This window comes from Physcomitrium patens, chromosome 11 (genome assembly GCF_059467195.1).
Source record: "Physcomitrium patens ecotype Gransden chromosome 11, ASM5946719v1, whole genome shotgun sequence".
Classification (NCBI taxonomy): Eukaryota; Viridiplantae; Streptophyta; class Bryopsida; order Funariales; family Funariaceae; genus Physcomitrium; species Physcomitrium patens.
In genome coordinates this window covers 4,246,921-4,273,588 of record NC_143420.1, presented here as the reverse complement: position 1 = coordinate 4,273,588, position 26,668 = coordinate 4,246,921, and the positions used below count along the sequence as shown (strand labels likewise).

General features: G+C 41.7%; 5 protein-coding genes across 14 annotated transcripts; 1 reads left to right on the top strand and 4 right to left on the bottom strand.

Moving 5' to 3' along the window:
• Positions 1–1,213: 1,213 nt before the first annotated feature.
• LOC112288678 (heat shock cognate 70 kDa protein) lies at positions 1,214–4,082 on the bottom strand. The gene is made up of 2 exons (XM_024533148.3): positions 3,628–4,082; positions 1,214–3,199 (listed from the first exon to the last, which is right to left on the bottom strand). The coding sequence occupies exons 1-2, from the start codon at positions 3,839–3,841 to the stop codon at positions 1,467–1,469; spliced, it is 1,947 nt and encodes a 648-aa protein (XP_024388916.1). The 5' UTR covers positions 3,842–4,082; the 3' UTR covers positions 1,214–1,466.
• Positions 4,083–7,015: 2,933 nt separating this feature from the next.
• On the bottom strand, positions 7,016–14,185 carry LOC112288336 (uncharacterized). 7 transcript variants are annotated; one of them, XR_016505406.1, is made up of 14 exons: positions 13,876–14,164; positions 12,491–12,564; positions 11,965–12,069; positions 11,332–11,477; positions 10,909–11,010; positions 10,531–10,689; positions 9,988–10,161; positions 9,535–9,675; positions 9,227–9,357; positions 8,790–8,940; positions 8,365–8,496; positions 7,768–7,812; positions 7,444–7,613; positions 7,016–7,320 (listed from the first exon to the last, which is right to left on the bottom strand). XR_016505406.1 is itself a non-coding variant. In XM_090254150.1 (14 exons), the coding sequence occupies exons 1-14, from the start codon at positions 13,980–13,982 to the stop codon at positions 7,258–7,260; spliced, it is 1,530 nt and encodes a 509-aa protein (XP_090110276.1). In that variant the 5' UTR covers positions 13,983–14,185; the 3' UTR covers positions 7,016–7,257. The 7 variants fall into 7 exon arrangements, 4 of the variants coding, with proteins under 4 accessions (XP_090110276.1, XP_024388208.1, XP_024388210.1 ...); XR_016505407.1 differs by having other exon boundaries at positions 9,535–9,666; XR_016505408.1 differs by having other exon boundaries at positions 10,600–10,689.
• A 454-nt stretch (positions 14,186–14,639) lies between these two features.
• On the bottom strand, positions 14,640–16,747 carry LOC112288339 (uncharacterized). Of its 3 annotated transcripts, none has more exons than XM_024532447.3 (4): positions 16,344–16,747; positions 15,371–15,453; positions 15,024–15,114; positions 14,640–14,909 (listed from the first exon to the last, which is right to left on the bottom strand). In XM_024532447.3, the coding sequence occupies exons 1-4, from the start codon at positions 16,352–16,354 to the stop codon at positions 14,879–14,881; spliced, it is 216 nt and encodes a 71-aa protein (XP_024388215.1). In that variant the 5' UTR covers positions 16,355–16,747; the 3' UTR covers positions 14,640–14,878. The 3 variants fall into 3 exon arrangements, with proteins under 3 accessions (XP_024388215.1, XP_024388214.1, XP_024388213.1); XM_024532446.2 differs by having other exon boundaries at positions 16,234–16,353; XM_024532445.3 differs by lacking the exon at positions 16,344–16,747 and adding an exon at positions 15,730–16,012.
• Positions 16,748–17,057: 310 nt separating this feature from the next.
• LOC112288335 (uncharacterized) lies at positions 17,058–24,088 on the top strand. 2 transcript variants are annotated; one of them, XM_073537116.2, is made up of 9 exons: positions 17,058–17,233; positions 17,675–17,743; positions 18,139–18,349; positions 18,593–20,612; positions 20,828–21,010; positions 21,518–21,859; positions 22,219–22,335; positions 22,535–22,795; positions 22,966–24,088. In XM_073537116.2, exons 1-9 carry the CDS (start codon positions 17,194–17,196, stop codon positions 23,347–23,349), a joined length of 3,627 nt encoding a protein of 1,208 aa, XP_073393217.1. In that variant the 5' UTR covers positions 17,058–17,193; the 3' UTR covers positions 23,350–24,088. The 2 variants fall into 2 exon arrangements, with proteins under 2 accessions (XP_073393217.1, XP_073393216.1); XM_073537115.2 differs by having other exon boundaries at positions 20,828–21,859.
• On the bottom strand, positions 23,336–25,877 carry LOC112288338 (cytochrome P450 703A2). Its single transcript, XM_024532444.3, has 4 exons — positions 25,538–25,877; positions 24,954–25,308; positions 24,466–24,814; positions 23,336–24,123 (listed from the first exon to the last, which is right to left on the bottom strand). Exons 1-4 carry the CDS (start codon positions 25,776–25,778, stop codon positions 23,491–23,493), a joined length of 1,578 nt encoding a protein of 525 aa, XP_024388212.1. The 5' UTR covers positions 25,779–25,877; the 3' UTR covers positions 23,336–23,490.
• Positions 25,878–26,668: the final 791 nt, after the last annotated feature.

Sequence of the window (26,668 nt, the reverse complement as noted above, 5' to 3'; positions counted from 1 at the left end):
ATTTTTTATTCTCATATAATGCCTAAATCCATACCTATGCAAAATCAAGGCTCAAGTGACCATATTAATAGAACCATATTTTAGTACTTTGTCAAGCCTAGCTACTGTTTCTAAAAAATACTCAAATAAACTCTTCTATAAGATAATTTAGTGCAATCAAGGTCAAAATTTTGAAGGAATTAGAATACAAAAATCCTTTTAGATTCTACATAACACCAAGATCAAAGTTTGGCTTGTATGATTGAAAGGCATTAGATCCAAATTTTGACCAATAAGAAGATTGTACTACAATTTGTCAAGTGACCTCTTTTAAAGAAGTTTTTAGATATAAACAATTATAGCTAAGATTTTCTATCAATAGCTAGTTTGCAAACTTTTCAAGATCTTCCCTCTATTAAAGGAAGTTGAACTTCTTTGGTTTTCCTCCCCTAAAATAAACAATAATAGTTTTTGACAAAACAACTTTTTTATACAAATTGATTCTTCAAAAGCTTATGACAAGGTTAGACGTTGACAATGCCAGCATAAAAGAATAAAACACACACATACACACACACACACACACAAAATATTAAACATTGGAATAAAGGCCACCACTAAATTTGTATATAATAATCTTTTAAAAATAGCACTTTAGGTTTGCAACAATAGCATCATTTATGCATTCTAAGCACCTTAATTTCAACTTAATAAATAATTATTATGTCATTTCTAAGCTGACTAATGCCCACTAAAAAGAGATTATATCAGTCCATTTGATGCTTCACTTAAACAATTGGCACACATTCAAATCGTGTGCACGATGATCTATACAACCAGTGGGCACAATAACCACTTTCTCCACACTGCGTGCACACAGCGTATTATGTACCAATCGGGTGCTGTCATGAGTGCGTCATCGTCATGACTGCAGTTCAACTTCGATAAAGCTATGCTCTCTAATTCCAGGCGGTATTGCACCACATTGCAAGCTTAAATTCACAATCACATACTTGAGCACACTGATGACATAATCGGGAGTACTGATTTTACTTTTGGATACACCCTTGTGCAACTACAAGATCACAAGAAATAGATTCCAAGGCATCGCCAAGCTAGGAGCGCCTGTACCAGAGTCAATGCGGCAATGCAGTCGACAGATGGGTTCGAGACAGCGAGCGCGGCATTAAATCAGAAACATGCGTAAGCACCCCCAAAGTCCGACACAATCGACTGAGTAGCTCAAGCTCATTGCATTTCACGGCCTCCGTATTAAGTACAAAATGTTTGCTTCCGGGTCCGACGAGCATCCAAATCAGCTCCGAACCGTTAATCACAGGAAAAATGAATCTTACAACTAGACCTCTACATACACCTCTCCACGATCAGAGGCGCCCTCGCCTACTGCAAAGAAAGAATGGTCTCACAAAATCTTCGCGTCTACGATCGTGTGCGAAACCACCGCACCCCGACAGATTGTCATCCGTTTAGTCGACCTCCTCGATCTTGGGTCCTGCGCCGGACGGAGATGAGTCGCTTCCTCCGTTAGATGGTGCACCACCCTCGCCTCCTGCACCTCCCTGGTACATCCTGGCAATGATCGGGTTGCAGACGCCCTCCAACTCTTTCATCTTGTCGTCGAACTCGTCGCTCTCCGCCAACTGGTTCTGGTCCAACCATTGAATCGCGGCCTCCACTGCGTCCTCGATCTTCTTCTTGTCCGCCGCGTCCAAGTTCGACGCAATCTTCTCGTCCTTGATCGTGTTCCTCATGTTGTACGCGTAGTTCTCCAGTCCGTTCTTCGACTCGATCTTCTTCTTGTGGTCCTCGTCCTCCGACTTGTACTTCTCCGCCTCCTGCACCATCTTCTCGATTTCATCCTTCGACAAACGACCCTTGTCGTTCGTGATCGTGATCTTGTTCTTCTGTCCCGTCGTCTTGTCTTCCGCAGATACGTTCAAAATACCGTTCGCATCGATGTCGAAGCACACGGTGATCTGGGGTACACCACGGGGGGCGGGGGGAATTCCCGACAGCTCGAACTTCCCGAGCAAGTTGTTGTCCCTCGTCCTAGCCCTCTCGCCCTCGTACACCTGAATCAACACTCCGGGCTGATTATCCGAGTACGTCGAAAACACCTGCTCCTTCTTCGTCGGAATCGTCGTGTTCCTCGCGATTAGCACTGTCATCACACCTCCTGCGGTCTCCAGACCCAAAGACAGAGGAGTCACATCCAACAACAGCAGATCCTGGACCTTCTCGTTGCCCACTCCGGACAAAATTGCAGCCTGCACCGCCGCACCGTAGGCCACAGCCTCGTCCGGGTTGATCGACTTGCACAGCTCCTTGCCGTTGAAGAAGTCCTGCAACAGCTGCTGTACCTTCGGGATACGGGTGGATCCGCCCACCAACACAACGTCGTCGATTGATGACTTGTCCATCTTCGCGTCCCTCAAACACTTCTCCACGGGCTCCATGCACTTCCTGAACATGTCCATGTTCAACTCCTCGAACCGCGCACGGGTGATGGTCGAGTAGAAGTCCACACCCTCGTACAAGGAGTCGATCTCGATCGTCGTCTGGGCGGTCGAAGAAAGGGTCCTCTTCGCCCTCTCTGCGGCAGTCCTCAGTCTCCTCAGAGCACGCGGGTTGCTGCTGATATCCTTCTTGTATTTGCGCTTAAACTCCTGCACGAAGTGGTTCACCATCCTGTTGTCGAAATCCTCCCCTCCCAAGTGGGTGTCTCCGGCTGTGGCCTTCACCTCGAAGATTCCCTCCTCGATCGTCAGCAGAGACACGTCGAATGTCCCACCTCCCAAGTCGAAGATCAGCACGTTCTTCTCGCCCACCGACGTCGCTTTCTTGTCCAGACCGTACGCGATGGCAGCGGCGGTCGGCTCGTTGATGATACGCAACACGTTCAACCCGGCAATCACTCCGGCATCCTTTGTCGCCTGCCTCTGCGAATCGTTGAAGTATGCGGGCACCGTCACCACGGCGTTTTTCACCGTGAACCCGAGATACGCCTCCGCAATCTCCTTCATCTTGATCAGCACCATGGACGACACCTCCTCGGCGGCAAACGTCTTCTCCTCGCCCTTGTACTGCACGCTGATCATGGGTTTCTCTCCTGGTCCCGGGGTGATCTTGAAAGGCCACAACTTCATGTCACTCTGGACGGACGCATCGCTGAAACGCCTGCCGATCAACCTCTTCGCATCTACATTTCCATGACCAAACCCACACCACAAATCAGAAAACCTCGCCTCCAGCTCGCAAACACACAGAACTCATAAAAAGGCGCCTTTCACAGCGACTGCGCTGATACCAGGGATCTGCACTACCAATCACCCGCCAACGAACTATCCACGTGAAACAGAAAATTGAACCCAACTATAGACACACTCCTAACAACTATTCGCTCTCGTTCCCTCCCGTGCAGAGCCTGCTCAGAGCCAACTTCAGAAAACACGTGAATATCCCCCGCGCCGACTCTGATAACCAGAAAGCACACAACCGCCCGGTGCCCGACTCCCGCCCATCGCATTCCCACCATAACGACTCACACTACACCCGCCGAGGACTCTTCTCACTCCTCGCCCGAGGAAATCATACAACTGTGGCGACAAGGAGGCGCAACAAACTCACCGAACACAGTGTTGGTCGGGTTCATGGCCACCTGGTTCTTGGCGGCGTCACCGATCAGACGCTCCGTGTCCGTGAACGCCACATAACTTGGCGTCGTCCGGTTCCCCTGGTCGTTTGCGATGATCTCCACGCGATCATGTTGCCACACTCCTACGCAACTGTACGTGGTTCCCAGATCAATGCCAATGGCAGTACCCTCGCCTTTGCCGGCCATCCCTGCTCAGCCTCAAAACACCCTCTGAATCTGAATGCTGCACTCCACTCAACCAAATACACACTGCAATGCCGATCTCCGTAAACCTGCCGGCTCTGCCGAGTCTCAACGGGGTCAGGGTAGGGCTCAGAAGATGAGATAAGATGGCATGAGATGGAAGGGAGGTGAGCGAGGGGGGGGCCTAAGTAACGGGAGCTGGGAAGGTGGCAGAAGGTCGGGGAAGCTTGGAGAACCTCTCCGAAGCCAGCCAGCTCGTCCGTCCTGATGCTCGTCCTCCACTTTCTCCTTCTTCTCCTCCAACTTCCAAACCTAAACCTAACGACGCGGGGTGTCCACCGACGAGGAATCGGTTTCGTCGGTTACGGTATATTCATGTTTGAATTACTCGTGTACGCCTCCTGCTGCCCCCTTCGCTGCTGCTTCTGCTTCTTCTTCTTCTTCTTCTTCGCCCGGGGACGCCGCACTTGCTTGCTTGCTTGATTGCTTGGCTTGGCTGGTGGTGGGTCTTCCAACACTCCCTCCACTTCCCACAAATATCTAAGTTAGTTATCCCCCGCTTTGCAACTCATCATCGTCGCATCGTATCTCTCCGTGGCTCTTTCTTCGCATCCTTGCACCAACCGCCACGATCCTCCCTCCCCCCCCCTCCTTCCACCTTCTTTATTTCCCTTTTCTTTACTTTTATTTCTTTTCTTTTCTTTTAACACAATTTGAGACTATCTAACTCCACAAGATCAAGACTATCCATATTTGGTAAGTAGAGGAGACTATCAAATTTCTTTCTTTCTTTCTTTATTTTTTTGTCTCGAGACTTTGCAAATTGTTTTTTAAACCATGTCTCAAATCAAGATAGTTTCAAGTAGATTTTGTTTTCTTTTTAGTTAAAATTTTAACATGTGTGCATTTTTATGATTGTCAAAGGGCCTACATGTGCTAATATATTTCTACTTTATCTTGATTTTTCCAATTTATTTAAATGATATGCATATATTTATTAAACATGGTTATTTATTTTTATTTAACTTTTGTAATATATGTTATTAAAATAAGAAATGCTTATAATTTAATTTCAATCAAATTTACATTGTAGCATTTCTAACTTTGACTTTATAATAGCTAATATATACAATTATGGTTGTATTAAATTTGAATTCAAGTTTCTAATAGAATTTTTTTTTACCTCATTTGTTTTTTCTAATCTTATAATTTCATTTAATATCTTATTATTCCTTATAGAAATGATCTTTAAAATATAATATTATTAAAGTAAGTTACAAAACTTTAGTATTGTTGTTTTTAGACTTAAGAAAATTTTAGAATAATATCTTATTATTTAAATGCTTATCTTATAATAATTAAAATTTGAAAAGAAATTTATAAAAATGATTATTTTCTAATTAATAGAATAGTCTTGTAACTTATTAAACAAAGTATAAAGCTTAAATTATCAAAATCACTTTATTATATTTTGAAATCATGAGATAACATCCAAAGGTAGAAATAACATTACTTATAATCTTTCATAACTATGGAATATGTTTAAAAAATAGAGACTAATTTAAAAAAAATATAGAGCCATTGAAGAAACATTAATGTAAAAACCAAAGTTTGTACATAACAACAAACTAAACCTCAAAATTTTGTCTTTTAGTTCATAAAATTGCTACAATACAATTGATTGTGGTTTAGAAAGCTTCTTGTACTTTTCAACAATGATTGCATAGAATAATTAAATTACATATTTTTTTAATAATATTATTCTTATAGGAGCTCTCTTTCAATTGTTATTTTGAAAGCAAGTATAATTGTCAAATATAGATTTAGATTTAATAATTATAATGATTAGATAAGAACTTAAAAACACATACATTTATCATAGACATACATATTTATTCCAATAGTTATGTGGATAATATAATTAGGTAGAAGTGGATTAAAGTAATTTAATTTGATAATATTTTATACATAAGCTTTATTGAAGCTTCATAGATGTGGTTTGATCTTTAGACATGTCTATAGGTGATTGAAAGGTTATAAACTTGGCCAACAAGTCAGCCACATGTTACATGTATTGGTAGCTTGTAGTACTATTTAACTATGTGAATACACATAGGAAACTTGTTTTGTGAGTTATGACACAAGTCTTACAATTTTGATATGTATTGGAGGTACTATAGAACATCGCCACATAGCTCTTACGTGGATAGTATATATCAAGGCAAGAGAGAAGCCTTCTTCATTTTTGTCAATTCCTTTCTTGCTTCTAGTTTAGTTTCAAAGGTCTCTAGTTCTTCCTATCTTTTGGCAATAGCCATTCCAATTTCTTCTTAAATATACATACTTACTTATTTAATTTTTTCTTCTCTCTTTTATACATATCTCACTTATTTACATATCATCTTTGATTTCTTATCCTTGACAACAATATGAGATACTCTTGCATAATTCTAGCTTAATAACTTTGAGAATTGACTTAGTAGGAAATCAAAAATCAACAATCTAGATTATATTTTTATATGGTATGATATAAACAATCCTCTTTAATATTATTATTACAATATAAGTCCATATTTTCTTCTATTTTGTGAATGAAATCAAGTCCAAAAGAAATCATGCAATTCCAATTTATAATTGAACTACCACCATGCTTTATTGTTTTACAATCTTAGTATGGCAATATATCAATTTATTCAATAGTAAGTCAATATCAAGATTTTCTATCCAATTAAAACCTATTAATCTTTGTCTTGTGAATAAAAATTGCAAATATTCAATCATTATAAGTTGAATGTTAATATTTCCTAGCAAATTTGAGTTGTGCATTGATACCTTTTGTAGTAAAAAATAGCTTCTATTATTCCACATATGTTTGCAAACAAACTAGTTTAAATGCCTACCTCAAAGTTTAATTATATAATTCCTGTAAGTTAATAATTATTTAGAATATATATATATATATATATAAAAACTGAAGAATATTTTTTAAACATAACTTTAAACATTACATGATTTATATCTCAATATGCAATTGATCACTTTAATTATTTTATTTTAATTTAGAAAAAAAATCCTTAATTACTTCATTTACAAGGAAATACAAACCAAATTCTGTAATTTGGATAATATAGATATAACCTTGACAGTGGTCCGGTGTGAACTGCTGAGCAACACGTAGAAACTGAAATATTTTACATCTCAATTTAATCACAAAGTTTCCAATGCAGAAATTATGAACAAATTAAGATAAATCAGCATAGACCAAGGAATCAATACAACGGACGCAAGTGATTCTCGACGACCACAGCATCTGGAAGGTCTGCCCGATTAATGCCTCAATGAACAACAAGGCTTCCTGATCTTATTTCTAGCCACTGCTTGCAATATGCACTCCAGCCGGGATGCTTTCATTTTGGGACTCAGAGCACAAATCTTGAAAGGTCAGCTTTTTTCAGAAAATCTCCAACTGCCCGCTGCACACTCTGCATATAGCCATGAAAAACCGAGCATTATCTTTCCGGAAAAAGACGACTCTTAGTAAAAGAAAATAAAAGGAGACAGTACCGTTAGTATGTCCACTGTATAAGAGGGGGCAAGATATGAACCTCCTTATCAATCGTATATGTTTCTCCAGATCTCTCAGGAGCATGAAAGCTTATGTCCTCCACAACCCGCTCAACAACCTGAAAATTGCGGCATGGGGAATAATAAGATCTTGTTGGAATTCACACAAGAGTGTGCAACAAGACTGAGTCCAGAAGCACGAGATTCAGGCCTGTAAGGTCAGGGTAAAGGATTTTAAGGAATCTCACACGTGCACAAAAGAAACACAAATCTACACACTTAAGTGAAAATTGGATAATTAAAACCAATCCATAAGTAAAGATGCTCAAGTTCAGACAATGTAAGATGATGGTGGTGAAACAAACCGTATGAAGCCTTCTTGCACCAATATTGTCCACTGACCGATTAACCTGTAATAATAAAGATATCAATGTTTGCGATAATGTCAAAATGAAAGCATCCCAGCTATTACTACAACCTATCGACTGGCTCGAACACTGACAATTAACTCTATTGAACTGCTATTTGAGCCCAAAGGTAAATAATATGTATGAGCCTTCGACATATGATAGAGAGAAAAGAGATCAAGTACTCAAACCAATTGTGATCATTTGACACTCTTTCAGATGACTCTACTTCTAAGAAGCACTGGGAATAAAATGAATATTTTATGTGTCAGGAAAAGTCATTAGTCACTAATCATAGCCAAGACTGATCGACAGTGACGTGCTATTCTATGATTGTTAGCTTTGCACAATAATCTGAACTCACTGGCAATACGTATACTAAACAGTCTTCAATAGTACATTAAGGGACGACAGAGAACCCACAAACAATGTAGCTGTCAATTTACTCTACGAAAATTATTGGACATCAGATGGAACTGCAAACCCTCCTCGTTGCAACCTAAAATTGTAAAGGAAACACACATTTAGTCTGTTAAAATCAACAAGGAGTCTTACCTCAGCAGCCACTTTGGCAAGTTCTTCAATTGCGTCGTCTGTAAATACCAGATGAATGTCCTCTGTCTTCATCAATAGTTGCTGCTGTCGAATTATATTAGTTTCGGGCTCTGTCAATATCCGATATAAATCCTGCACAACAAAACAGTAATATTAATGATCCACTATAAAGCACGGAATCAAGTAATCAGCATTGAATAAGTTGCTGCAATGAGGTGTTACAACGCTCTTCGGACGACAGAGCAGGGTGTTCATCCCAACAGCTACGAAGACGTAGAGAATTATCTAATCCCAGAAGTGAAACCTATTGCAAGTGAGTCATCTCTATTAAAACTAGAGTGAGACATCTATCCAGGATACATAAAAATTTCTGTTCAAATCTAGACAAATTGTAGCATAAAAGTAAGATGCGAAAATGCAAGTACCTCTCTTCCCAACCCTTTCAGCTCCACTCGAATAGGTAATCGCCCTTGCAACTCGGCAAGCATATCGCTTGGTTTACATGAGTGAAATGCACCGCTACAAATGAAGAGAATATGATCTGTGTTCACGTTGCCATACTTTGTACTGACCACACTGCACATGCAAAACCAAACTATCAAGTGTATGCTAAACGATCTCGAAGCACAGCTAAAGGATACGTGTTCTGTCGTTATTAACCCGTGGTAGTATTTTGTTCAGACTATTAAGGGTGTACATTTCATGGTATCCCATGTGCACATGTTAACGCTGCACTTGGTATAGGTTCAAAAGAGTATTAGAGAACACCTGTTGATTTGTCTGATTGGCATGCAACTGGCAAGGATACTCTGTAATGAAAGCATAAAATTTGCAATCCGAATAAACCTGCTGGAATTTTTACCTGCCCTCTATAATTGGCAGTAAGTCACGCTGAACCCCTTCAGAGCTTGCGTCTGCCCCATATCTAGTCTCATGATTGGTAACGATTTTGTCAATCTCATCAATAAATACAATACCATCTGATTCTGCTAGCTGCTCCACGTCAGCAACCCATGTCCCATGTCAGATGCCAACAACATCAAATTCTTTCTCTCTGTCAAACTACATACTACAGCCAAACTTGTGATTGTCAAGGAGAACGAATTTGCTAAATACACGACATAAAGAGGAAGAAATCAAGACAAAGTGCGGGATGAAGACTTTAATTACCATTATTGCATCTTTGGTGATCTGATCTAAGTTTAGACGTTTCTCCATTTCAATTTCTCGCAGGATAGGTTTTGCATCCGCTATAGTGATTTCCATTCTTTCCATCCTCTGCGACTTGAGAAATTTCTCCATCTGAGGCAACTAGTTCCCAGGTCCAACCAATCAGAACATGATACACTTACTTAAAACTTGGATACAACATCGAAGTCTATATAAATCAAAGACCATCTCTTTCATCTCATCATCTGGACATGACATACCTGAAAAACAATTAAGTGAGCACTAAGAAGACTGAATTCATGTACCACAACAATATGAGAACATCAGAATCAAGAAGGCATTTCAACTCCAATCTAATACTCTGTATGATAATTACGGTACCACCTCTTTTAAATAACCACACATGAGATTACAAAAGCATTTTATTACTAAGTATGTATAATAGGCCTGTACCCGGAAAACCAACTCGTTCACACCAAACCCACTAGCACCGCCTATCTCCAAAGGAAGCCGTGATCTTCCATCAGGTATATCAAGCTGTATTTTGCGATTATCTAATGCACCATCTCTGTAGAGCTGTCTAAAAGCTTCGTAGTCAACACGAGCTTCAGGGACCGGAGATTCACCCTGCCACCACAAAAGGCCCAAATCTCTATTACAATGCGAAATGTTAGACATGTAACATCGCATAAGAAATCGTAGTTTACACCACAATAGTTTACTGCAACGTGTATATCTCCACATACAGCTAAACTTCTGGTTTAGAAGAACCAACAATCCGACTTTCGGTCCAACTATTTGAGCGAACAAATCACCTCAGGAGCAAATAACGTCTACTGAGAAATCAGCTCTTTTTAGCAAGGTTTGGTACACTCTTTGCGCATAACATTGGAAAACTAACACCAATTATATGGGATCCAAAACACTAATTTGTGTTTCAAGCTCAGCCATAATATTGGTGATTAAAAATATATTAGCACTGCAATAGCCACTGACCTCAACACGAGAAGCAGAGCCCACTTGACCTATGTTTAGAGCAGGAGGCCAAGTTTCAATCGGACTGACCTCCACAGGGGGAAGTTGCCGACTGATGAAAATGTCAAGCAAGCGGGCTTCCACCACGTTTTCCACTTCCTTGACTAACTTTGCACGCATCTATAACAGCAGAAAGAACTTAAAAAAACAAGAACAAGTTTTACTGAAAGAAACACAAAACGCTAGAATGAATAAAACTAAAGAATCATATTTGACTACTAGCAAATGATCAACCCAGTAGTCAACCCTTAAATTTACTCCAATTGTGCATAGAATAAAAGGAAATTCTGAAAGAACTAAAAAGAGCCAATTTAGACCTTAATATAGTATCTGAGGTACCTTCTGTCGTTGCAAGGCGATGGCGTTATCAACTAAATCTCGTATAATTTGGTCTACGTCTCGACCATGAAACCCAACTTCTGTAAATTTCGTCGCCTCGACCTGAAACAGTGGAAGGAAATATAATTCATGTGTTTACTCCTTTCAACATCTAAAACTGGACGAACTGATGTATGAAATGGAAAAATCAAAGTCACGAAGGGTGTGACTGAATAAACAGTTTAAATCGCATACATACAACTATGCCAATCCCATGCTAAATAATATTTTAACCCATGCAGACGGCATATTTTAGTGCAAGGCATCAGCATACTAAAATGACTGGTGCTCCAACTGAGAAATAGTGCAGATCTAATTTATTTCACTGGTGCAAGTACAATTCGTCCGAATAGAAAGCACATAAGAATCACCAGACGAGAATACCTTCACAAACGGTGCATACGCAATTTTTGCAAGCCTTCTGGCAATCTCTGTCTTCCCGCAACCAGTTGGACCGATCATGAGAATATTCTTCGGTACTATCTCTTCTCTAAAGGCTTCTGGAATGCGATGTCTTCGCCACCTGTTTCCTATAGATAAGAAAAAACTCCTGTTATCTTTATGCAAATGACCAAAGGCGGAGACGAGTGAGTATTTTAACTTAGAAAACCTAACATATTTGCCAAATAACAATTCGTTGGGGTGATCAAAACTTATAACTCTGTCAACTGTATGACTTGATAGCCTAAAAGATTGAGGTGAAAAAACAAAACATTGCAACACCTGTAACGGCACAAATCACCCGGCTGCTAGTTGATATGCCTACTTTAGAACCCTTCAAAACTACTTTTGACTGACATAACACTGGACCATAACTTTTGGTACCTAGTACCCCCTGTACGAATGCTAGGCTGCTTCAATATATACTTTATTTTCAATTCATCAAGACAATTGAGAAATGCAAGTTTTAACTTAAGAAATCCAGGTAAAGGTAGCTAGAAGTAATCTCATGGCCGACGTGGACAAACTACACAGCCAAAAGCCCACCAGTTTTCGAAGCAGGTCAGACAACCGTACGGAGTGCCACCGCGACTGCCCGTTTAGCCTCTTGTTGTCCTACTATGTAACGATCAAGCATCTCTACAACTTTCACAGGTGTCAATGCCTCCATTTCCAGCTCCTCTGTCATGAAACAAGAGGTAAAACACATGTAAGTAACAACTACGAGCTTCGTAACGCTTGAAAATTCATGATTGTAACCAATAGTAGGTTAACTAAAAGAACCCGCCACTTTTTGGATGTAGTTTCCAAAGAAGACGTCAGGTACTAACATCAACCTAAATAGATGAGTGACAAAAAAAGAACTGAAAGAAACAATCCTACTATATAATTAATCCCCACAGGAAACACTCTACTACCACAGTCTTGTTACGCTTGTCATGATAAAAGTAAATCGCTTCACGTAGAAAGAGCTTTAAGGTATAAAAATCTCCTTTTTAATGATAATAGATAACAAAATAACAATAACGAAATAATACAATAGGACTTGGCTATTAAGAAAATCAAGCATACCAGTTAAAAACGCCTAGGGTTCTATACTCACCCGGAGGAAGAGGTGCTAATGGCACCTGACTTGGGAAATCAGTCTCGCTTGACGTGGTTGTATTTTCTGAAGAGCTGCACCCAAATCATCGACCAAAATATAAACCAAATCATACACTTAATATTAGTTAATCATATTTTACTTTTAGAACACTACGTTTCATTCGACTGACGACAATCTTTTGAAATCCACTTGGCTTCCACAAGATACAATAATACCTGAATTTAACAACAACAACGATACAATTATTGTCCCTGGTTCCTGAAACTCAATGGCTTTGACTTGCTAAATTACAGTTATCAGCTTGGTGAGATTTATATCACATAGGCAGAGAGGCTCAGATGAAAAACAAAATTGATATAGAGAGAGCAAATAACGCCTTCTCGAAATCTGATGATTTTTGAGATTCTAAAACGTGTTGAGCAAGCTTACAATCATGACATTACAGGGTCACAATGAATGCAAACTTGCAAAAATACATCCGTCCCTCGATGTAGAAATAATCTAGACGATCACAGGGACAAATTTCAAGTAAATAGCTATGTTTATAACATAGAGATCGTAAACAAGGGGATGCTCTAGATGAGAAGTGTCCCAACACCTCTTAATAGGAGCTATAACCTCTATAACAAATTCAGCAGCCGAAAAAACAATTCTAGTAGAATGATCACGGTTAAATGTCCAGAGCGACACGCCATAGATTTGATGTGTTATGTTGACATGGCTACGCCACAACCACATTGTACAAGAACCTTCTAGTTTCGAAACAGTAAATTTGAATGACAATCGGAAACTGTCATAAATTTTGGTTCTAGTGATAATATACAAATCTACACACTGCATGTGATACAGCAGGTGAAGGATTCTACCAACGACTATCCTCATTCCAGAATTAGGGTTTGAAATTAATACAGTAAAGTCTAAGAAAAATGCGCCAAGAGCAAAGCCGCAGTTGGTTGTCATGTGTTTACAAATTTTCATTTATAATTACCAGTCTTTTCATTTCATAATGTCCTGCAAGCGTAGAATTCATCCTGAATCACTAGAAAGGGGTTGGAACTAGCTCGCAACTAAAGCCCGCGCGAACAACACGCAGACTACTTGCAAACCTACGCTATAACTGACATTCTGCCTGACATATGTGCAATGGACCTGGAAAACTACAACAATTCAATAATTCACGTCACAAGCGGCGATAGATTAGCAAAAATGCGAGGTGCTCCAGGGCATTCAGTCCTTTACTACTCATTACCAATCGGTGCGAACACCATGTCAGAATTCCAAAACGCAGTTCCTGAAACCCATATCTGCTTCACTCACCAGCACAAGACCAATAAATCACCGCTACGCAATCAAGCACAGGAATATGAATGGGTTACACATACACTGAGAGCAGCCTGTGCGCAAGAAAACCCCTGGAGGAGCCCTCGCCGGGCAAAAGCGAGCCCCTGCCACTAGTTGTCACCATCAACCTCCGCACAAGGTTCGCCATGGTCAGCTGCCAAACAGCTACACACTCAACAAAATTAATTCAGCCAAACCAAACGAACAATGAATTTCTTCAACCTGCACCGAGATCCAACTCAGGGTGAACGCTTTGCCATGTATGTACGGCCTGTAACCGAGCGAGGCAGCAACAAGTACTTGCAAGTTCAAGCGGAGCTCTTCGCCATAACCGACCTCGGCGCAGACAAGATTTCCGAATGGAATAGCAATGAGGGATGCACACACCATGGCTGTCTCAGAATGAATGAAACCCTCCCAATTTGATGACTTTCGTTCGCCTTCACGGGTGTGTGTGTTCGTGGCAGTAGTGTGATTCCCAGCCTTTTTTTGATCATGCAGCAGTGACTCATCAGCTGCTATTTCATTAATTTGGTATCACAACATTGGCCGGTGATTTGACAACAGACTACTAGTTGCAGATTCCATTCTAATCCTATTTCCAGGAGTTCTGAAGTGGCAATTGATGGTCGTTCATTTTCATGTCTAGCATATGGCGAGTTTCCACTTGTGCATGCCCTGAGCTGCGAATGTAACTCAGAGTGTCCCTCAGTGATTCACCAGGATTCTTAACAATCAATCAAGGTCACAGCAGTACTTGCAGTTCATAACAATGTTCCATACACATTACTGAGATGCATCAGAGTGTCTTAAGTGGGTATCTTTACTCAGCAGATAGAGCAGATTATTGGTTGAATCTTACACCAGAGACGGCATCCCCTAATAATAAGAGGGGAGTCTCAGCAATAAAGAAGCATAGCTAAAAACAATTCATCAAGATTCGGATACTGGTGATAAAGTTCTGGATCGAGGCCAAGGCACCAAGTTTCCGAGGTGCACGCATGAATTCAAACTACGGGCATTAATGGGAATTTGAAGAGCAGCCTATTTGCTTTCCTGGTCGTAGAGATCCGAGCTATGATAATTTGTCAAGGATTAAGAACATACATTGAGACACAAGATACATGTGAAAAGTTTCAATAAACAGAAAGACTGCTAAAAGAAAATATAAGAAGTGCAAGGAGGATACACAAGGTAGCCACCATGTATTAGTGCCGCTGCTAGTACAACCCCAAAGACCCGATCTCGCAAAATAGGTTGCTTCTTCAAGCTAATCCTAACTGCAGAAGAGAGCCCCACTCATGGTTAATACGACAGAATCATACCCTGGAGGAAACCAAATCAAACCCTTCATATCAACACAATGGACATAATCAAAGCAAGGACAAATTGAATCACTTCACACATAATTAGCATTTAACATCACCGCATTAAAGACCAAAAGCTTTGGCAAGCTCTTCCTCTGTTGCAAAAATCCTCAAAAGGATTCTTGGCACAACATAGAATCATGATACCACAGAGGGTGCGAGAATGTACTCAAGGGCAGAATAGGAGCATAGATGATAGGCACCAAAAACTTGAAGGGTGGCTTTTTCGGTTCCCGTCTGCGGGCTTCAAACCTGCAGAAGAAGATGAAAGAGTGACGACCCCATGATTAGAAACGATTTCAGGACTTTGTGACAACCTCGCTGATGCAATCGGCTGAATGTAGCGAGGCGACTTCATCAAACTAAGTAGATCTCAGTAAAATTCCGAGATGGTGACATGTGTGGTATGTTCAACAGCTCGTTGTCAACGCATTGGTGGATCAGAAAAAAACGAATATGAACATCAACTAGGATTTTAGGTTTTTCATTGAACTTCCAAAAGGTTAATCCCTAAATGCTCATACCTACCAGGAGTACGCGTAAACGGGAGTATATTTCTCAAATTGAAGAGAGAATCTGTTCTCAAGGTACAAACAAAATTCCATGTGCAGCACACGCTGAAAAATCGAACACTTTGAAAGGGATAAAGTTTAATATAATAGTAAGTAACGAGTACTTCGAATAAACCCTAATCCTCCGAGACGAGAAGCACGACTTCAGCACAAATTCTGACTCGCGCGACCAGGCTCAGTGACTACACGAGCACACACTCCACGTTATGTATTTGATATCTTGCGCATTGAAAATTCACCTTCATGAAAGAAGAGAGTAGACGATGCAATCGCGCCAAACGTGTTAGTAAGTAGCGATCAAAGAACAACATCCGACGTTTGTTCAAGATCTTCGCTCACAAACAGAACCGCCACTTCACTGACAAACATCGAACTATTCTAGATGTCTATGAAAGTGCACCTCTCTCCATAATCTCATGGCAAGGAAAAATGTAAGAATTCCGACCATAAACCCACATACCAAGTTCCTTTCAGAGCATACATTCAAGTCCATGAGGAAGAATTGAACGCCTCCTACATCAGATGTGGCGAAAGAAGTAGACGTCATAGAAGAAAAGGCAGCAGACTTACTCGTTAGACATGGTTGATGTGAGATAATTCTAGATGGCACCACAACTGCCGATGTTGCATGGACTGGAAACTGATACAAAGTAGCTTCCAATGCATCAATCGATCAAACTGCATTCAATAAGTAAAGACTTGTCCACAGTGCTTGCAACTGTGGGTCCGTCGCGCAGAATGAACAAGCTACAGAGAAAAAAGGACGATTGGGGGGAAAAGGTTGCTGACTACGAAAAAGAAGACGTAGTATTCGTCGATACTTTCTGAATTTAGTGATAGCGAATATTTAATAAAATTCCACAAAAATAGATGAAAAAATGTCGACGAACAAGACAATTGAATTCATTCTTGAATCCAACATAGTAAGCTGCCGTCAAGAATGCACTCTCCGAGACCATAATTTTCCTGCATCGGTCCAGTTGGAGATCATCTGCCTCCGAATCTGTACGACCTTAAGTCGTCTGCACATTTCTTAAGCTTAGTACAGTTGGAAAGATTATTTTCTGCCTTCACATGGTTTGGTTTCTGGAATGAACGGTCGATTTGGACTTGCCTGTGTACTAGTGCATGTGTTTGATCTTGGAAGGACGTGTAAGATCTTGGATTGCAAACCTCTTCTTGCCAGAAACAGACTTTTGGTGCGTAGATATTCTAAGTTTGTATCCTCCTGCGGATGTGGTCGCTATGGGTGGGTTTTAGCGAAGGTGAAGCATTGGTGTGGTGAAGGGGATTTGTTGTTATTTATGGGACAGGGATTCATGGACCCTTTAAGTTGGTTGAGGAGACTCCATGAAGAACGGTGGAGGCTTGTGGAAGTTCATGAAGAGATCGTGGACTTCCTCTTGTGCTTCGTCGGGGTATGCAGAAATGTATAGAGAGAGAAGTTGGTGACTGGGGAGGTTAGTAGTCCTGACTTTTTGTCCTAAAGTCTTCTGTACGAAGATGGCTTCGATTGTGTGGCTAGAGCTTTGTAGATGAAGTTGTTTCAAAGTGGTATGACTCAGTTGTGAGTTTGAGATTATGTTGGCAATTCTGACCTTTTCGTTTTTTGTTTTTTTTTTGTAAAACCATAGTCACAAAGTCGGACTGAAGCTGCACTTTGAGTAGTTTTGTAGTTCTTATGGTTTACATTTAATTGTAAGTCAATGTTTTCGACCACCACTTCAGCTCTTTATAGCACTGTCGCTTCATCCGGCAATGAACTCATGAAGCTACTTACAAATTCTTCGTGGAGAGTCATTCTGCAATCTTAAAGTCAATTCGGCAATCTCGTAACTTAAAATCTTTGGAGCATGTTGGACCTGCAGCATGCCTTATGTTGATTTGCTTTTCCTCTGCAGCGATGACAGTGGCGACAAGGTCTCCAAGGGTGCATCGAGGTTCAGCTTTGCCACCAGGAGTTCCTCCTCATATCCATTTCATTGATCCCCACATTTCGATTGTTTTTTTTCGTCGACTCAAACCCTCATGTACTGGGAAATATATTAATATGCACTTGGGCAAACAATCAAGTGCCATGGTCAATCCTCTTGGTTAGGAATGAAAGCTGCTGCTCCGATAGTAATGATCAGCGGGAAATCAGAATCTTTCATTCATTTTTCTGTTGGATGGTTCCGAGGCCAACTGGCCTAGTAACATTGAGGTGTTTAAAGTTAACTGGGTCTTAAGGAACTCATTTTTCATGGAAATTGTGATACATTTGAAATCCATTGATGTTTTAATGAAGATTACGGATTAGCTTTGTTAGGAGTTCCTTCTCTGCAGTCATGATTTTGAATTAGATGCATCCTTGACAACACGGCACCCAAAAAAGGAGAGCTGCACATGCGAGTGGAAGGATTCGAGTGGCAAAACTCGGAGTTCGAAGCTCGGCCTCCAGTCTGCTGTGGCTTGCTTATCTCCTGGTGGGGTGAAGCCAACCATAACAGCCTGCTGATGCCGTTGTCTGGGGCTTTTTCTTGTTCTCCAGCAACTGCCGTATACTCCGTGCACTCGACCGCCAAACATTTTGAAATGTATGCACTTAAAGGAGGATTTTAGGAACTATGTATTTATGCTGAACTCGCAAATTAGAAATGCTACACGAGTTTAGGACTCATGTAATGTGAGATTTCCAACTTGCATTGTGAAGTAAGCCATTTAAACTATTTTAGCTAACCATGTATTTCTATCTTATCTATGGTGGAGGTCCAGTATTGACCTTGCGCAATATTGTTATCTTAAAGTATTATTTGTATTGCTTTCGATCTCTCATGCAGGTATTTGCATGACATGGGATATCTCGAGTTGACAGTAGTCAATGGGAACACATCTGTCGAGCTGATAGATGACTCACACAGCACACTTGGAAAGCTATCAGTGAGTGTTTCGAGTTTGGCTGAGGGACACCCTGTGCGTGGTTTCTATCCGATTTTTGCTGATGGCCACCAGCTCATCGGTTCAATTACTCTGAGTATCACAGTCACATTTTACAATTGTGTAACTGACGGTGGTGCCAAATCTTTACACGAATCAATTGGACACGGAACGTACACCACATTCGAGAAGGGAAACCCTCACAGAATGGCAAATCACAGTGTTTTAGCTGTTGAAAGGAATGGAGAGCTTGTGCCTGCGAACAAATCTCTTCGTGTATGCCCTCCACCTTTTCTTGGGACTCTGAGGGAGCCTATGCAAAGAGATGTAAGTCTCAACCCTTATTCACCATCGAACTCAGAGCGGAGCGCTGCATCACCAGTGCTTGACCGTGAGTTTAAGTTCGAGCAGCACCCGATTGAATTGAGTGAGAGCTTTACCATTGAAGATGCTGTGCAAAAACTCATGATTAAAAGGCTGCCTCGCTCCAAGCCGAATTTGTCCTCCGAGTCAGGGATAACCCCTCCAGCTTCACGAGGTGATGGCTCTACACCCCACCAACGAAAGATAGCTCATTGCAGTGCTGATAATCCATATTTAAATCCATCTTTTTGTGAATTAGACGAACTAGAAGGTGAGATGGCCTATTCACTGTGCGGAAGTGATGACTCAAGCTTGTCTTGTGTCATATCAAAGTCCGCGCGTCTTATTAAAAGTCTTGCTGGTGAATCAAGTGTACAAGATGGTGTTGATTCTATCAATCTGCCATGGACGGAGACGGCGTTCAAGGATTTGAGTTTGAACGGCTCTCATAAAATCATGTTAGATAAGGTGCATGACCTCCTCTTTGAGCCTGGAAAGCCACCTTGCAAGGCTGGAAAAGTGGATGGCTATTCCCTGGTACATGAAAAAAATGCCGAAGGCAACAAAGTTAAGCATACCGTGCACGAAAAACAGTTGAGTATTTTGGATTCGACAGAGACGGTACGGAGGTTGATTGATATCACAAGTGATTCAGCTGTTAACGCAGTTGAAGAGTACCTGAAATGTACACCTAAAAGTGATGTTGGTACAACAGAGAGTATAAGGAGCTTGATGCATTCTTCAAAAGATTCTTTGGACGATGCAATTGAAGGAAATAAGGAACACAGACCACGTAGTGGCATACGGGTGCCGCAACCACCGGAGTTCTGTGCTGATGAATCTAACAGGGGAGGACTGTCAGAATTGCTTGTGTCATCACTCTCAACTGTTCCACGCTCTACATATCACATCACTGAGAATTCAGTGTTTACACCCAACATTAATGTTTGGAGAGTGAGAGACGAGAAGCTTGTGCGTCAGGAAGTAAAAGCGAGGACCTCTGTTCAAAGAAGATCTTCAATTGCGACAACTCTGTCGCCAGGAACCCGCCCCCTGATTCCTGAAGTGAATTTTGGTTTTGATCCCGGTGGAAAGCAACAGTCTCTAATATCATCCATTCCAACAGTCAATCCGAAAAGGGACAATCACTTGACTACTGAGTTAAGTAGTTGCCCGGCAGATCTTCAAGAGTTCTGCAATTCAAAAGGAAAGAGTGGCTCCTCTTCACAACATCGCTCATCAGAGCCACATACTGGCTTCGAGATGGATCAATCAGGAAAGAAGCAGCCCCCTCGCCCATGTCCGAGCCCTCAATCTGTAATTGACGACATAAACCAGCTAATAATGAAAGCGGAGGCATGTCGAGATACCTTGAAGCAGTCAAATTTATTTAAGGCACAGTCAATGCCTCCTCCAATCATCCCCTTCGCAGGAAACAGCCGGCCGAGCATGCCACTTGATGGTCACCAATGCGACTTTTACAGCGGTGCATATGCTTTGTTGGACAGGATCCTTGCAGACGACAACAAACGCGATGATGGTGACGAACATAAAACTAAGGTAATCAGATCTGTAGTATTTAACGGTCATGGCAACCGGCCTATTAACGCAGTGACCGATTATAATTGCACCGGCTGCTTTGGTTACGTTGCAAGATTCACACGAACTTAATTTGTTTTCAATGAAATAAAAAATTGAGAAATGGAATACAGGATCCAGTCAACTGCCTGTGCTATTTGGTGTGTCCCTAAACATTCACGAATTGACACTTTCAGGTGCTCATAGACGAGGATCTTGACACGGATGATGAGCCTGATCATGCCAGTGACGTTATGAAGAGAGCTTTACTTGAAGCTTTATATTTGGATAATGATAATGCTTTCAACGATTCTTCCAATGTGGCAATGGAACATTCGCTCAGTGAAACGAGCTTGGACGAAATTCAACTCAAGGTTGAGGTGGGTAGGAGAAAAAACTACTGGTATGATGAGTGCATGAAATCAAGGGATAGTGGATTGAAAAATATTAAGCACAGGCATGATGTCACTATGAACGCATCAAAATATGATGACATGCTTTCTTACTGTAGCATTCCTGCACAGCCGGTGAACTTTCCATGGTCGAAGCAATGCCAACCTTTCACCTTGCATGTTGCGATTGGTAAGCTTGTGTTGTGTGGGCCGATGGTGAGAGATTTGGCCGATTCTAGACCCTCCAAGATATCATTTCGTACCATAGATTCTGTAACACAATCTATGTGCACTTGCTCATTGACAATCTCCTTTCCGACATTCATTCCACCCTACTCCTCCAAACAAAGAATTAGCATCTCCCCAGTTTTGTTGGGCACGCGTGAGGCTGTGTTTGACCACCAGTCCCAGCTATCCTGGAGACTACTCCCTGGTCTTAATCTAAAAGATTGGCAGTCTCGAAATCTCCATGTGACTGTTCTGTTCACTTGGCAGCACTTGGATAATCTGGAATGTGAGGGCACTTTATCGTTAGAGAAGGTTGTGGCTGCAATGCCTGGTATTTTTAGAACCAGCCTGGCCCTCACGATTATAACTCGTCAAGGACTCAAGAGAAGCAAGTCAGGTAATCCTTCTAGACGACAATGTAGCTCGAAGGTTGGTGAGAAACAGAAAGTTGAACCGAGGCCGAAGCTTTCTCTAGGATTAAAGAAGAAATTTTTGGAGAACCATGAGAGAAGCACTTCTCTTCAAAAGGACGTAGCAGCAAGAGTGGAGGTCATGCTGCATCTGACCCATGACTATCCAATATCTGCAAACAAGCGTGCACATTCTGAGGTAATTACTCATGAAATATTCTTTATCTTTTATGATAATTACCATGTGAGCATCTTGTTTACATGTAACTTGTTTATTTTAGACTTTTGTAACTAAGCGTGCCTTCGTGATTTTGTTCATTCGAAGCTTGACGCTCAATGTGTGGAAATATTGCAAATATTTCAATACAAATTTTCAGCAATGAAAGTTTCCAACAAGTGAAACAGCCACCTCTACTGCAAACGTTAACACACGACAAGAATCAAACTGCTTGAATTGGCTCTTTTCAATGCTGATCGACAAGAGTATTTTAGGCATGTAGAGCTTTCATTCGGGCAGATCCAGATCAAGCTAGCTTATCCTAAGTGTCTTTTGAACAGGACACCGATGAACCTCGGATGGAAAGACCATTGAGCAGCCCCAGAATGAAGCCGTCACCTTCACGCGTGATCAGGAATTCTGATCCCATGGAAGGCAATATCCAAGGCAATCCCCAGGTGTGATACATTTGTCATGAATATAGTTTGAGTATTGAAGCCTGATTCACTTTACCTGTCCATTATTGTGACGTATGGAATTTTTTTCTTCCACCTCACGACTTATCTATTTCCTTACCATTATTAAGATACTACATACAATACTTCAAGTGCAATTTGTGCAAGCAAATGGTCTTAGATATGCTGGCTTGCCTTTCAGGATTGGTGGTTGCATGTCACTTTGCACGACATTGTCAACTGTTTTCAGAATATATTGACCAGCGAACAACTCTCGTCGAAAAAGAAATTACGGGCCCCTCATTTGGTTCTGGTGTTCAAATCTAGTCCAGAGCTGATGGTCCAAGCCCCCTTCCCCATGAAGTTGAACCTGCATAATCGGAGCCCCGGCAAAACCACGAATACAGTTTTGCGAGCACCTGTGCAGCTCTTGAATAATAGAAAGGCCATCATGTTCATTGAGGTGAATAGTTTTCACACTTAAATTTCGTACGCTTCTGATAGTGGTACTGCATGACGGCACATATTTTGATCAGACCGATACTCAGAAAATTAACACTTCCAAAACAATTAATTCAAGGTAGGATGTAGCGTTCGGAGTAATACTTAGACTAAGGTTTATATTCCTAGCAGGTGTGGCATGACGCAGGAGTGAATAATGGCTCTCATGATCTTGGACTGCTTGCTGGCTTGATAGAGGTCCCTTTGACGATGGTTCCCGGCATTGCATCTCCCACTAATGACTTGCATAGAATCGCTGCCAAAGGTGGCGAGGTTGTTGGAGAGGGTCTGCACCAACTGTTTGATCCTTTGAAGTGCGCTAAATTGGGGAGTGTAATGGTCGTGGTAACGCTCGGACTGAGCTACCAAATGCATCGGCTGAGGAAAGCTCACAGAGCGGCTACTGTCATACAGCGCAGTTTTAGAGAGTTCTTAACTAGACGACTGAGACCACATAAATCTATCGAAATCACTCGTTTCTGGGAAGCAGGGAACCAGAGAATTGAGATTAATTGATAGCTTTTTATGAAAAAGTTGAAACGTGAGTGTACATGCAAGTAATATGTATTTTGATGTGATTTTCAGAACAATCACAAGACTTTATGTTAGGCCTCGGTACGGCACAGCATTCTGAAACCTCGGAGATTTGTTCGAACTTCAGTATAGAAAAGCTGGGTTTCTGGGCTTGAAAATCCAGGAGGGAGGTTTTTTGAGAGATACTGTGAGCTTAAACTCTTCACTCATATCAAAAGTTTCTGCACTCTCGCCCTCAGTGAAAGACCAATCAAAGCTATGAAGAACGTGAGCGAGTATCAAAGAGACCATGAGGTTTCCCAGTCGAAATGCCGGACACATTCGTCGCCCTGCCCCAAATGGAATAAGCTCGTAGTAATCCATGCCTGTCAAATGGCTTATCTCGGGATGGTCGATAAATCTCTGAGGATTGAACTCGTCCGGCTTTTCGTACATAGCAGGGTCCCGGTGGATGGCGAAGAGATTGTAGAATACTCGTGTGTGGGCTGGCAACTTGTATCCAAACATCTCTGCTGGTCGCGTTGATTCATGGGGAAGAGACAAAGGAGCAGGGGGATGCATACGAAGTGCCTCTTTGGTGATGGCTTGCAGAAATGGTAGGTTTGGGATATCGGCCTCTTGGACAATTCGATTAAGACCTACCACTTCGTCCAGCTCATCTTTCGCCCTTTTCATTAGTGTAGGATTTTTCATAAGCTCGGCCATTGCCCACTCCACAGTATTTGCTATTGTGTCGATTCCTGCAATTAGCATATCCTGGAACCCCAGCTCACCGTCTCAGGAAACAATACATATCCATGGAATACTGTATCAATTACGAAAGATTTGCAAACTTTTCAACTCAGACCGTTAGCTTAAGACTCTAGTCATAATTGTGAGTCTGCATCTGTTGATAACTGGTAAGTTACTCTTCCAGGGTCCCCTTGTTTATCACTTGGATCATCTACTTCTAAGAGCTACTAGGAAGGTCAATGCACTTTGTTCACCTTAGTCATGATCATGTTTGGTGACGAGAATTAGAGACCTGGTTGACTCTTGATGTACAACAGACCACATGATTTTGATTGTGCATTCAGAGAAAGGATACGATATGCTTACCATGAGGATCATCTTGATGTTCATGTCAGGCAAAGGCTTTCCATCTTCCATCTTTGCCGTCAACAACACGTCCACAAAGTCAGGCACATAATCTTCACCAATTTTCCTGTCTTGGGCACGTTGTCTGTGCTTGTCCAAGTCCGCAAGCTTTGCCCCAATGTCATCAGAGAATTGGCGAATTTCCTTCAATCTTGGTATCCAACCTTGCAGCGTCGTGATGAAGCTCAAGTATGGTATGTAATCATCGATAATAAATGTGCCGAGTGCCCAAAAGATATGTTCATAAAACTTTTCAAACTCTTTTCTCTCCTGCTCCTGTTCAAGATTCCCTTCGTCATTTCCAAAGTACCTGTTGAAAAAGTGCAACTATCAGCACCTTCTCAGCAGATCCCACACCATTTCACACCATCAAGTGTCTAAAATGGCGCTTTTCACTATCCAGCACTTTGATGAAAATACTCATTTCTGTTTCAAGACATTAGCATTACCTTTTTCCTAGGAGCATCCGAGTGACATAATTGCAGGTTACACCCTGAAGCCATCTCCTCACGTTGACGGCGTCCCCCTTGTTTGAGTCTTTCAGAAGGAGCTTCATCATGAGATGAATCTCCTCCGTTCTGACACTTTCGTAAGACGCCACACGCTTCGGGGAAAAGAGCTGATCATGGCAGAGTTTTCTAAGCTGACTCCAGTAAGGTCCAGGATTCGCACTCGCCACCGTCTTGTCTTCTTCAAGGATGGCAAGGGCTACCACCATCGGTCGTCCTGCGGTGTCCGCATCGTTCTTAAGAACAAACTCCCGGGCCACTGCAGCAGTAGAAATCACCACGCATGGCACGGATCCTACGCACAAAGCAGGCATATATTGATTCCGACGTGGTTAGAGTTGTAGATTTCTGCTAATTGCAACAAGCGATGATCAACTTGCATGTGCTTTGAGGTACTTTAGCAATCACATCTCATCAAGCTCCTTCAATCTCATCCACTCTCTCAAAATTCACTTCACAATTATACCAAAGCTTGGCTCACGACATCCAGCAAGAAGATACATCATGTCCGGAGTCTGACGCACCTAAACGCAGGTACATAAAGCCCCCATACTTGGTCGCGAGATTGCGAAGGGCTCGGTGCGGCAGCACAGACAAGTCAAGAAAGTTTCCAACGACAGGCCATGGTAGAGGGCCTGGTGGTGTCTTCTTCTTTCCCACGACAGTGCTCGAGAAGAACACCACCGTGAGCACCACCAACAATCCTGCTGCAGCAACCATGCCATTGCCATACAGTTTGCCATCGAGGCTCTCGTCCAGATTCATCTTCTTTCAGACACAATTCTCCACTCCACTCTTTACAATGTGAGCCACTCTCATGCGCAATTACGCACGTCCACAGCTCTTGTGAATGCAAAATCCGTAACATACATTCTGGTGTGGAGTCCATGAGCAGCAATTTATGGGATCCAAACAGCTAACGTCCAACCTTGGAAAATCTAATCAATCCCCCGTCACCCGCAACTTGAGATGCGACGCAAGATTTCAGGTACAGAGAAAGACGAAAGACGATTCTTCAGTTCACGGAATGGTTGCACCTCCTCGGCAAAAGATCCTTCAACTCGCACATACGACGCATGGCGTGAAGCTTGAGTGCCCCGAGGTGTATATTCTGCATACTTTCCCCTTCAAACCCTAACCCTCCTCCTCCGCAACACTCTAAGTCCCACTTTCCACGACACAAAGTGCGATCAATCTGAAGTGTTCAAGCTTCATCTTGCTTGTGATTTGTTGTAGTTTGTGTGTAGGGCTTTTTGGGGTTTTTCACGGAGAATCTATCATTCCTTTGTAACCTTCATTTGGTGGCATGCGTTTGAACATTTCTCGGGGAGTGGGAAGAATCAAAGCTCGTAACAAAAGATGGGGTTTGTGAAAATAATAATAATAATAATGATAATTTTATTGTATTGTGCAAAAATAGGAAGTGGGTTATCGTAGGATCGAATCATATCTAGTCCTATTCCGATTGTTAAATGGCAAGAGATGCTTCTCGCAGCCTTCAACATGAACAAGGTATCGCTTTGGGACAAGACTAGAAACTACTAAAACAGAGTTTGGAATAAGACCACAACAACTTTGTGTAATGTAACTTAAAATAGCCCATAAAACACACACCACTTCCATGTCTCGATTTCCAACGAGCTGGCTTTTGCAAA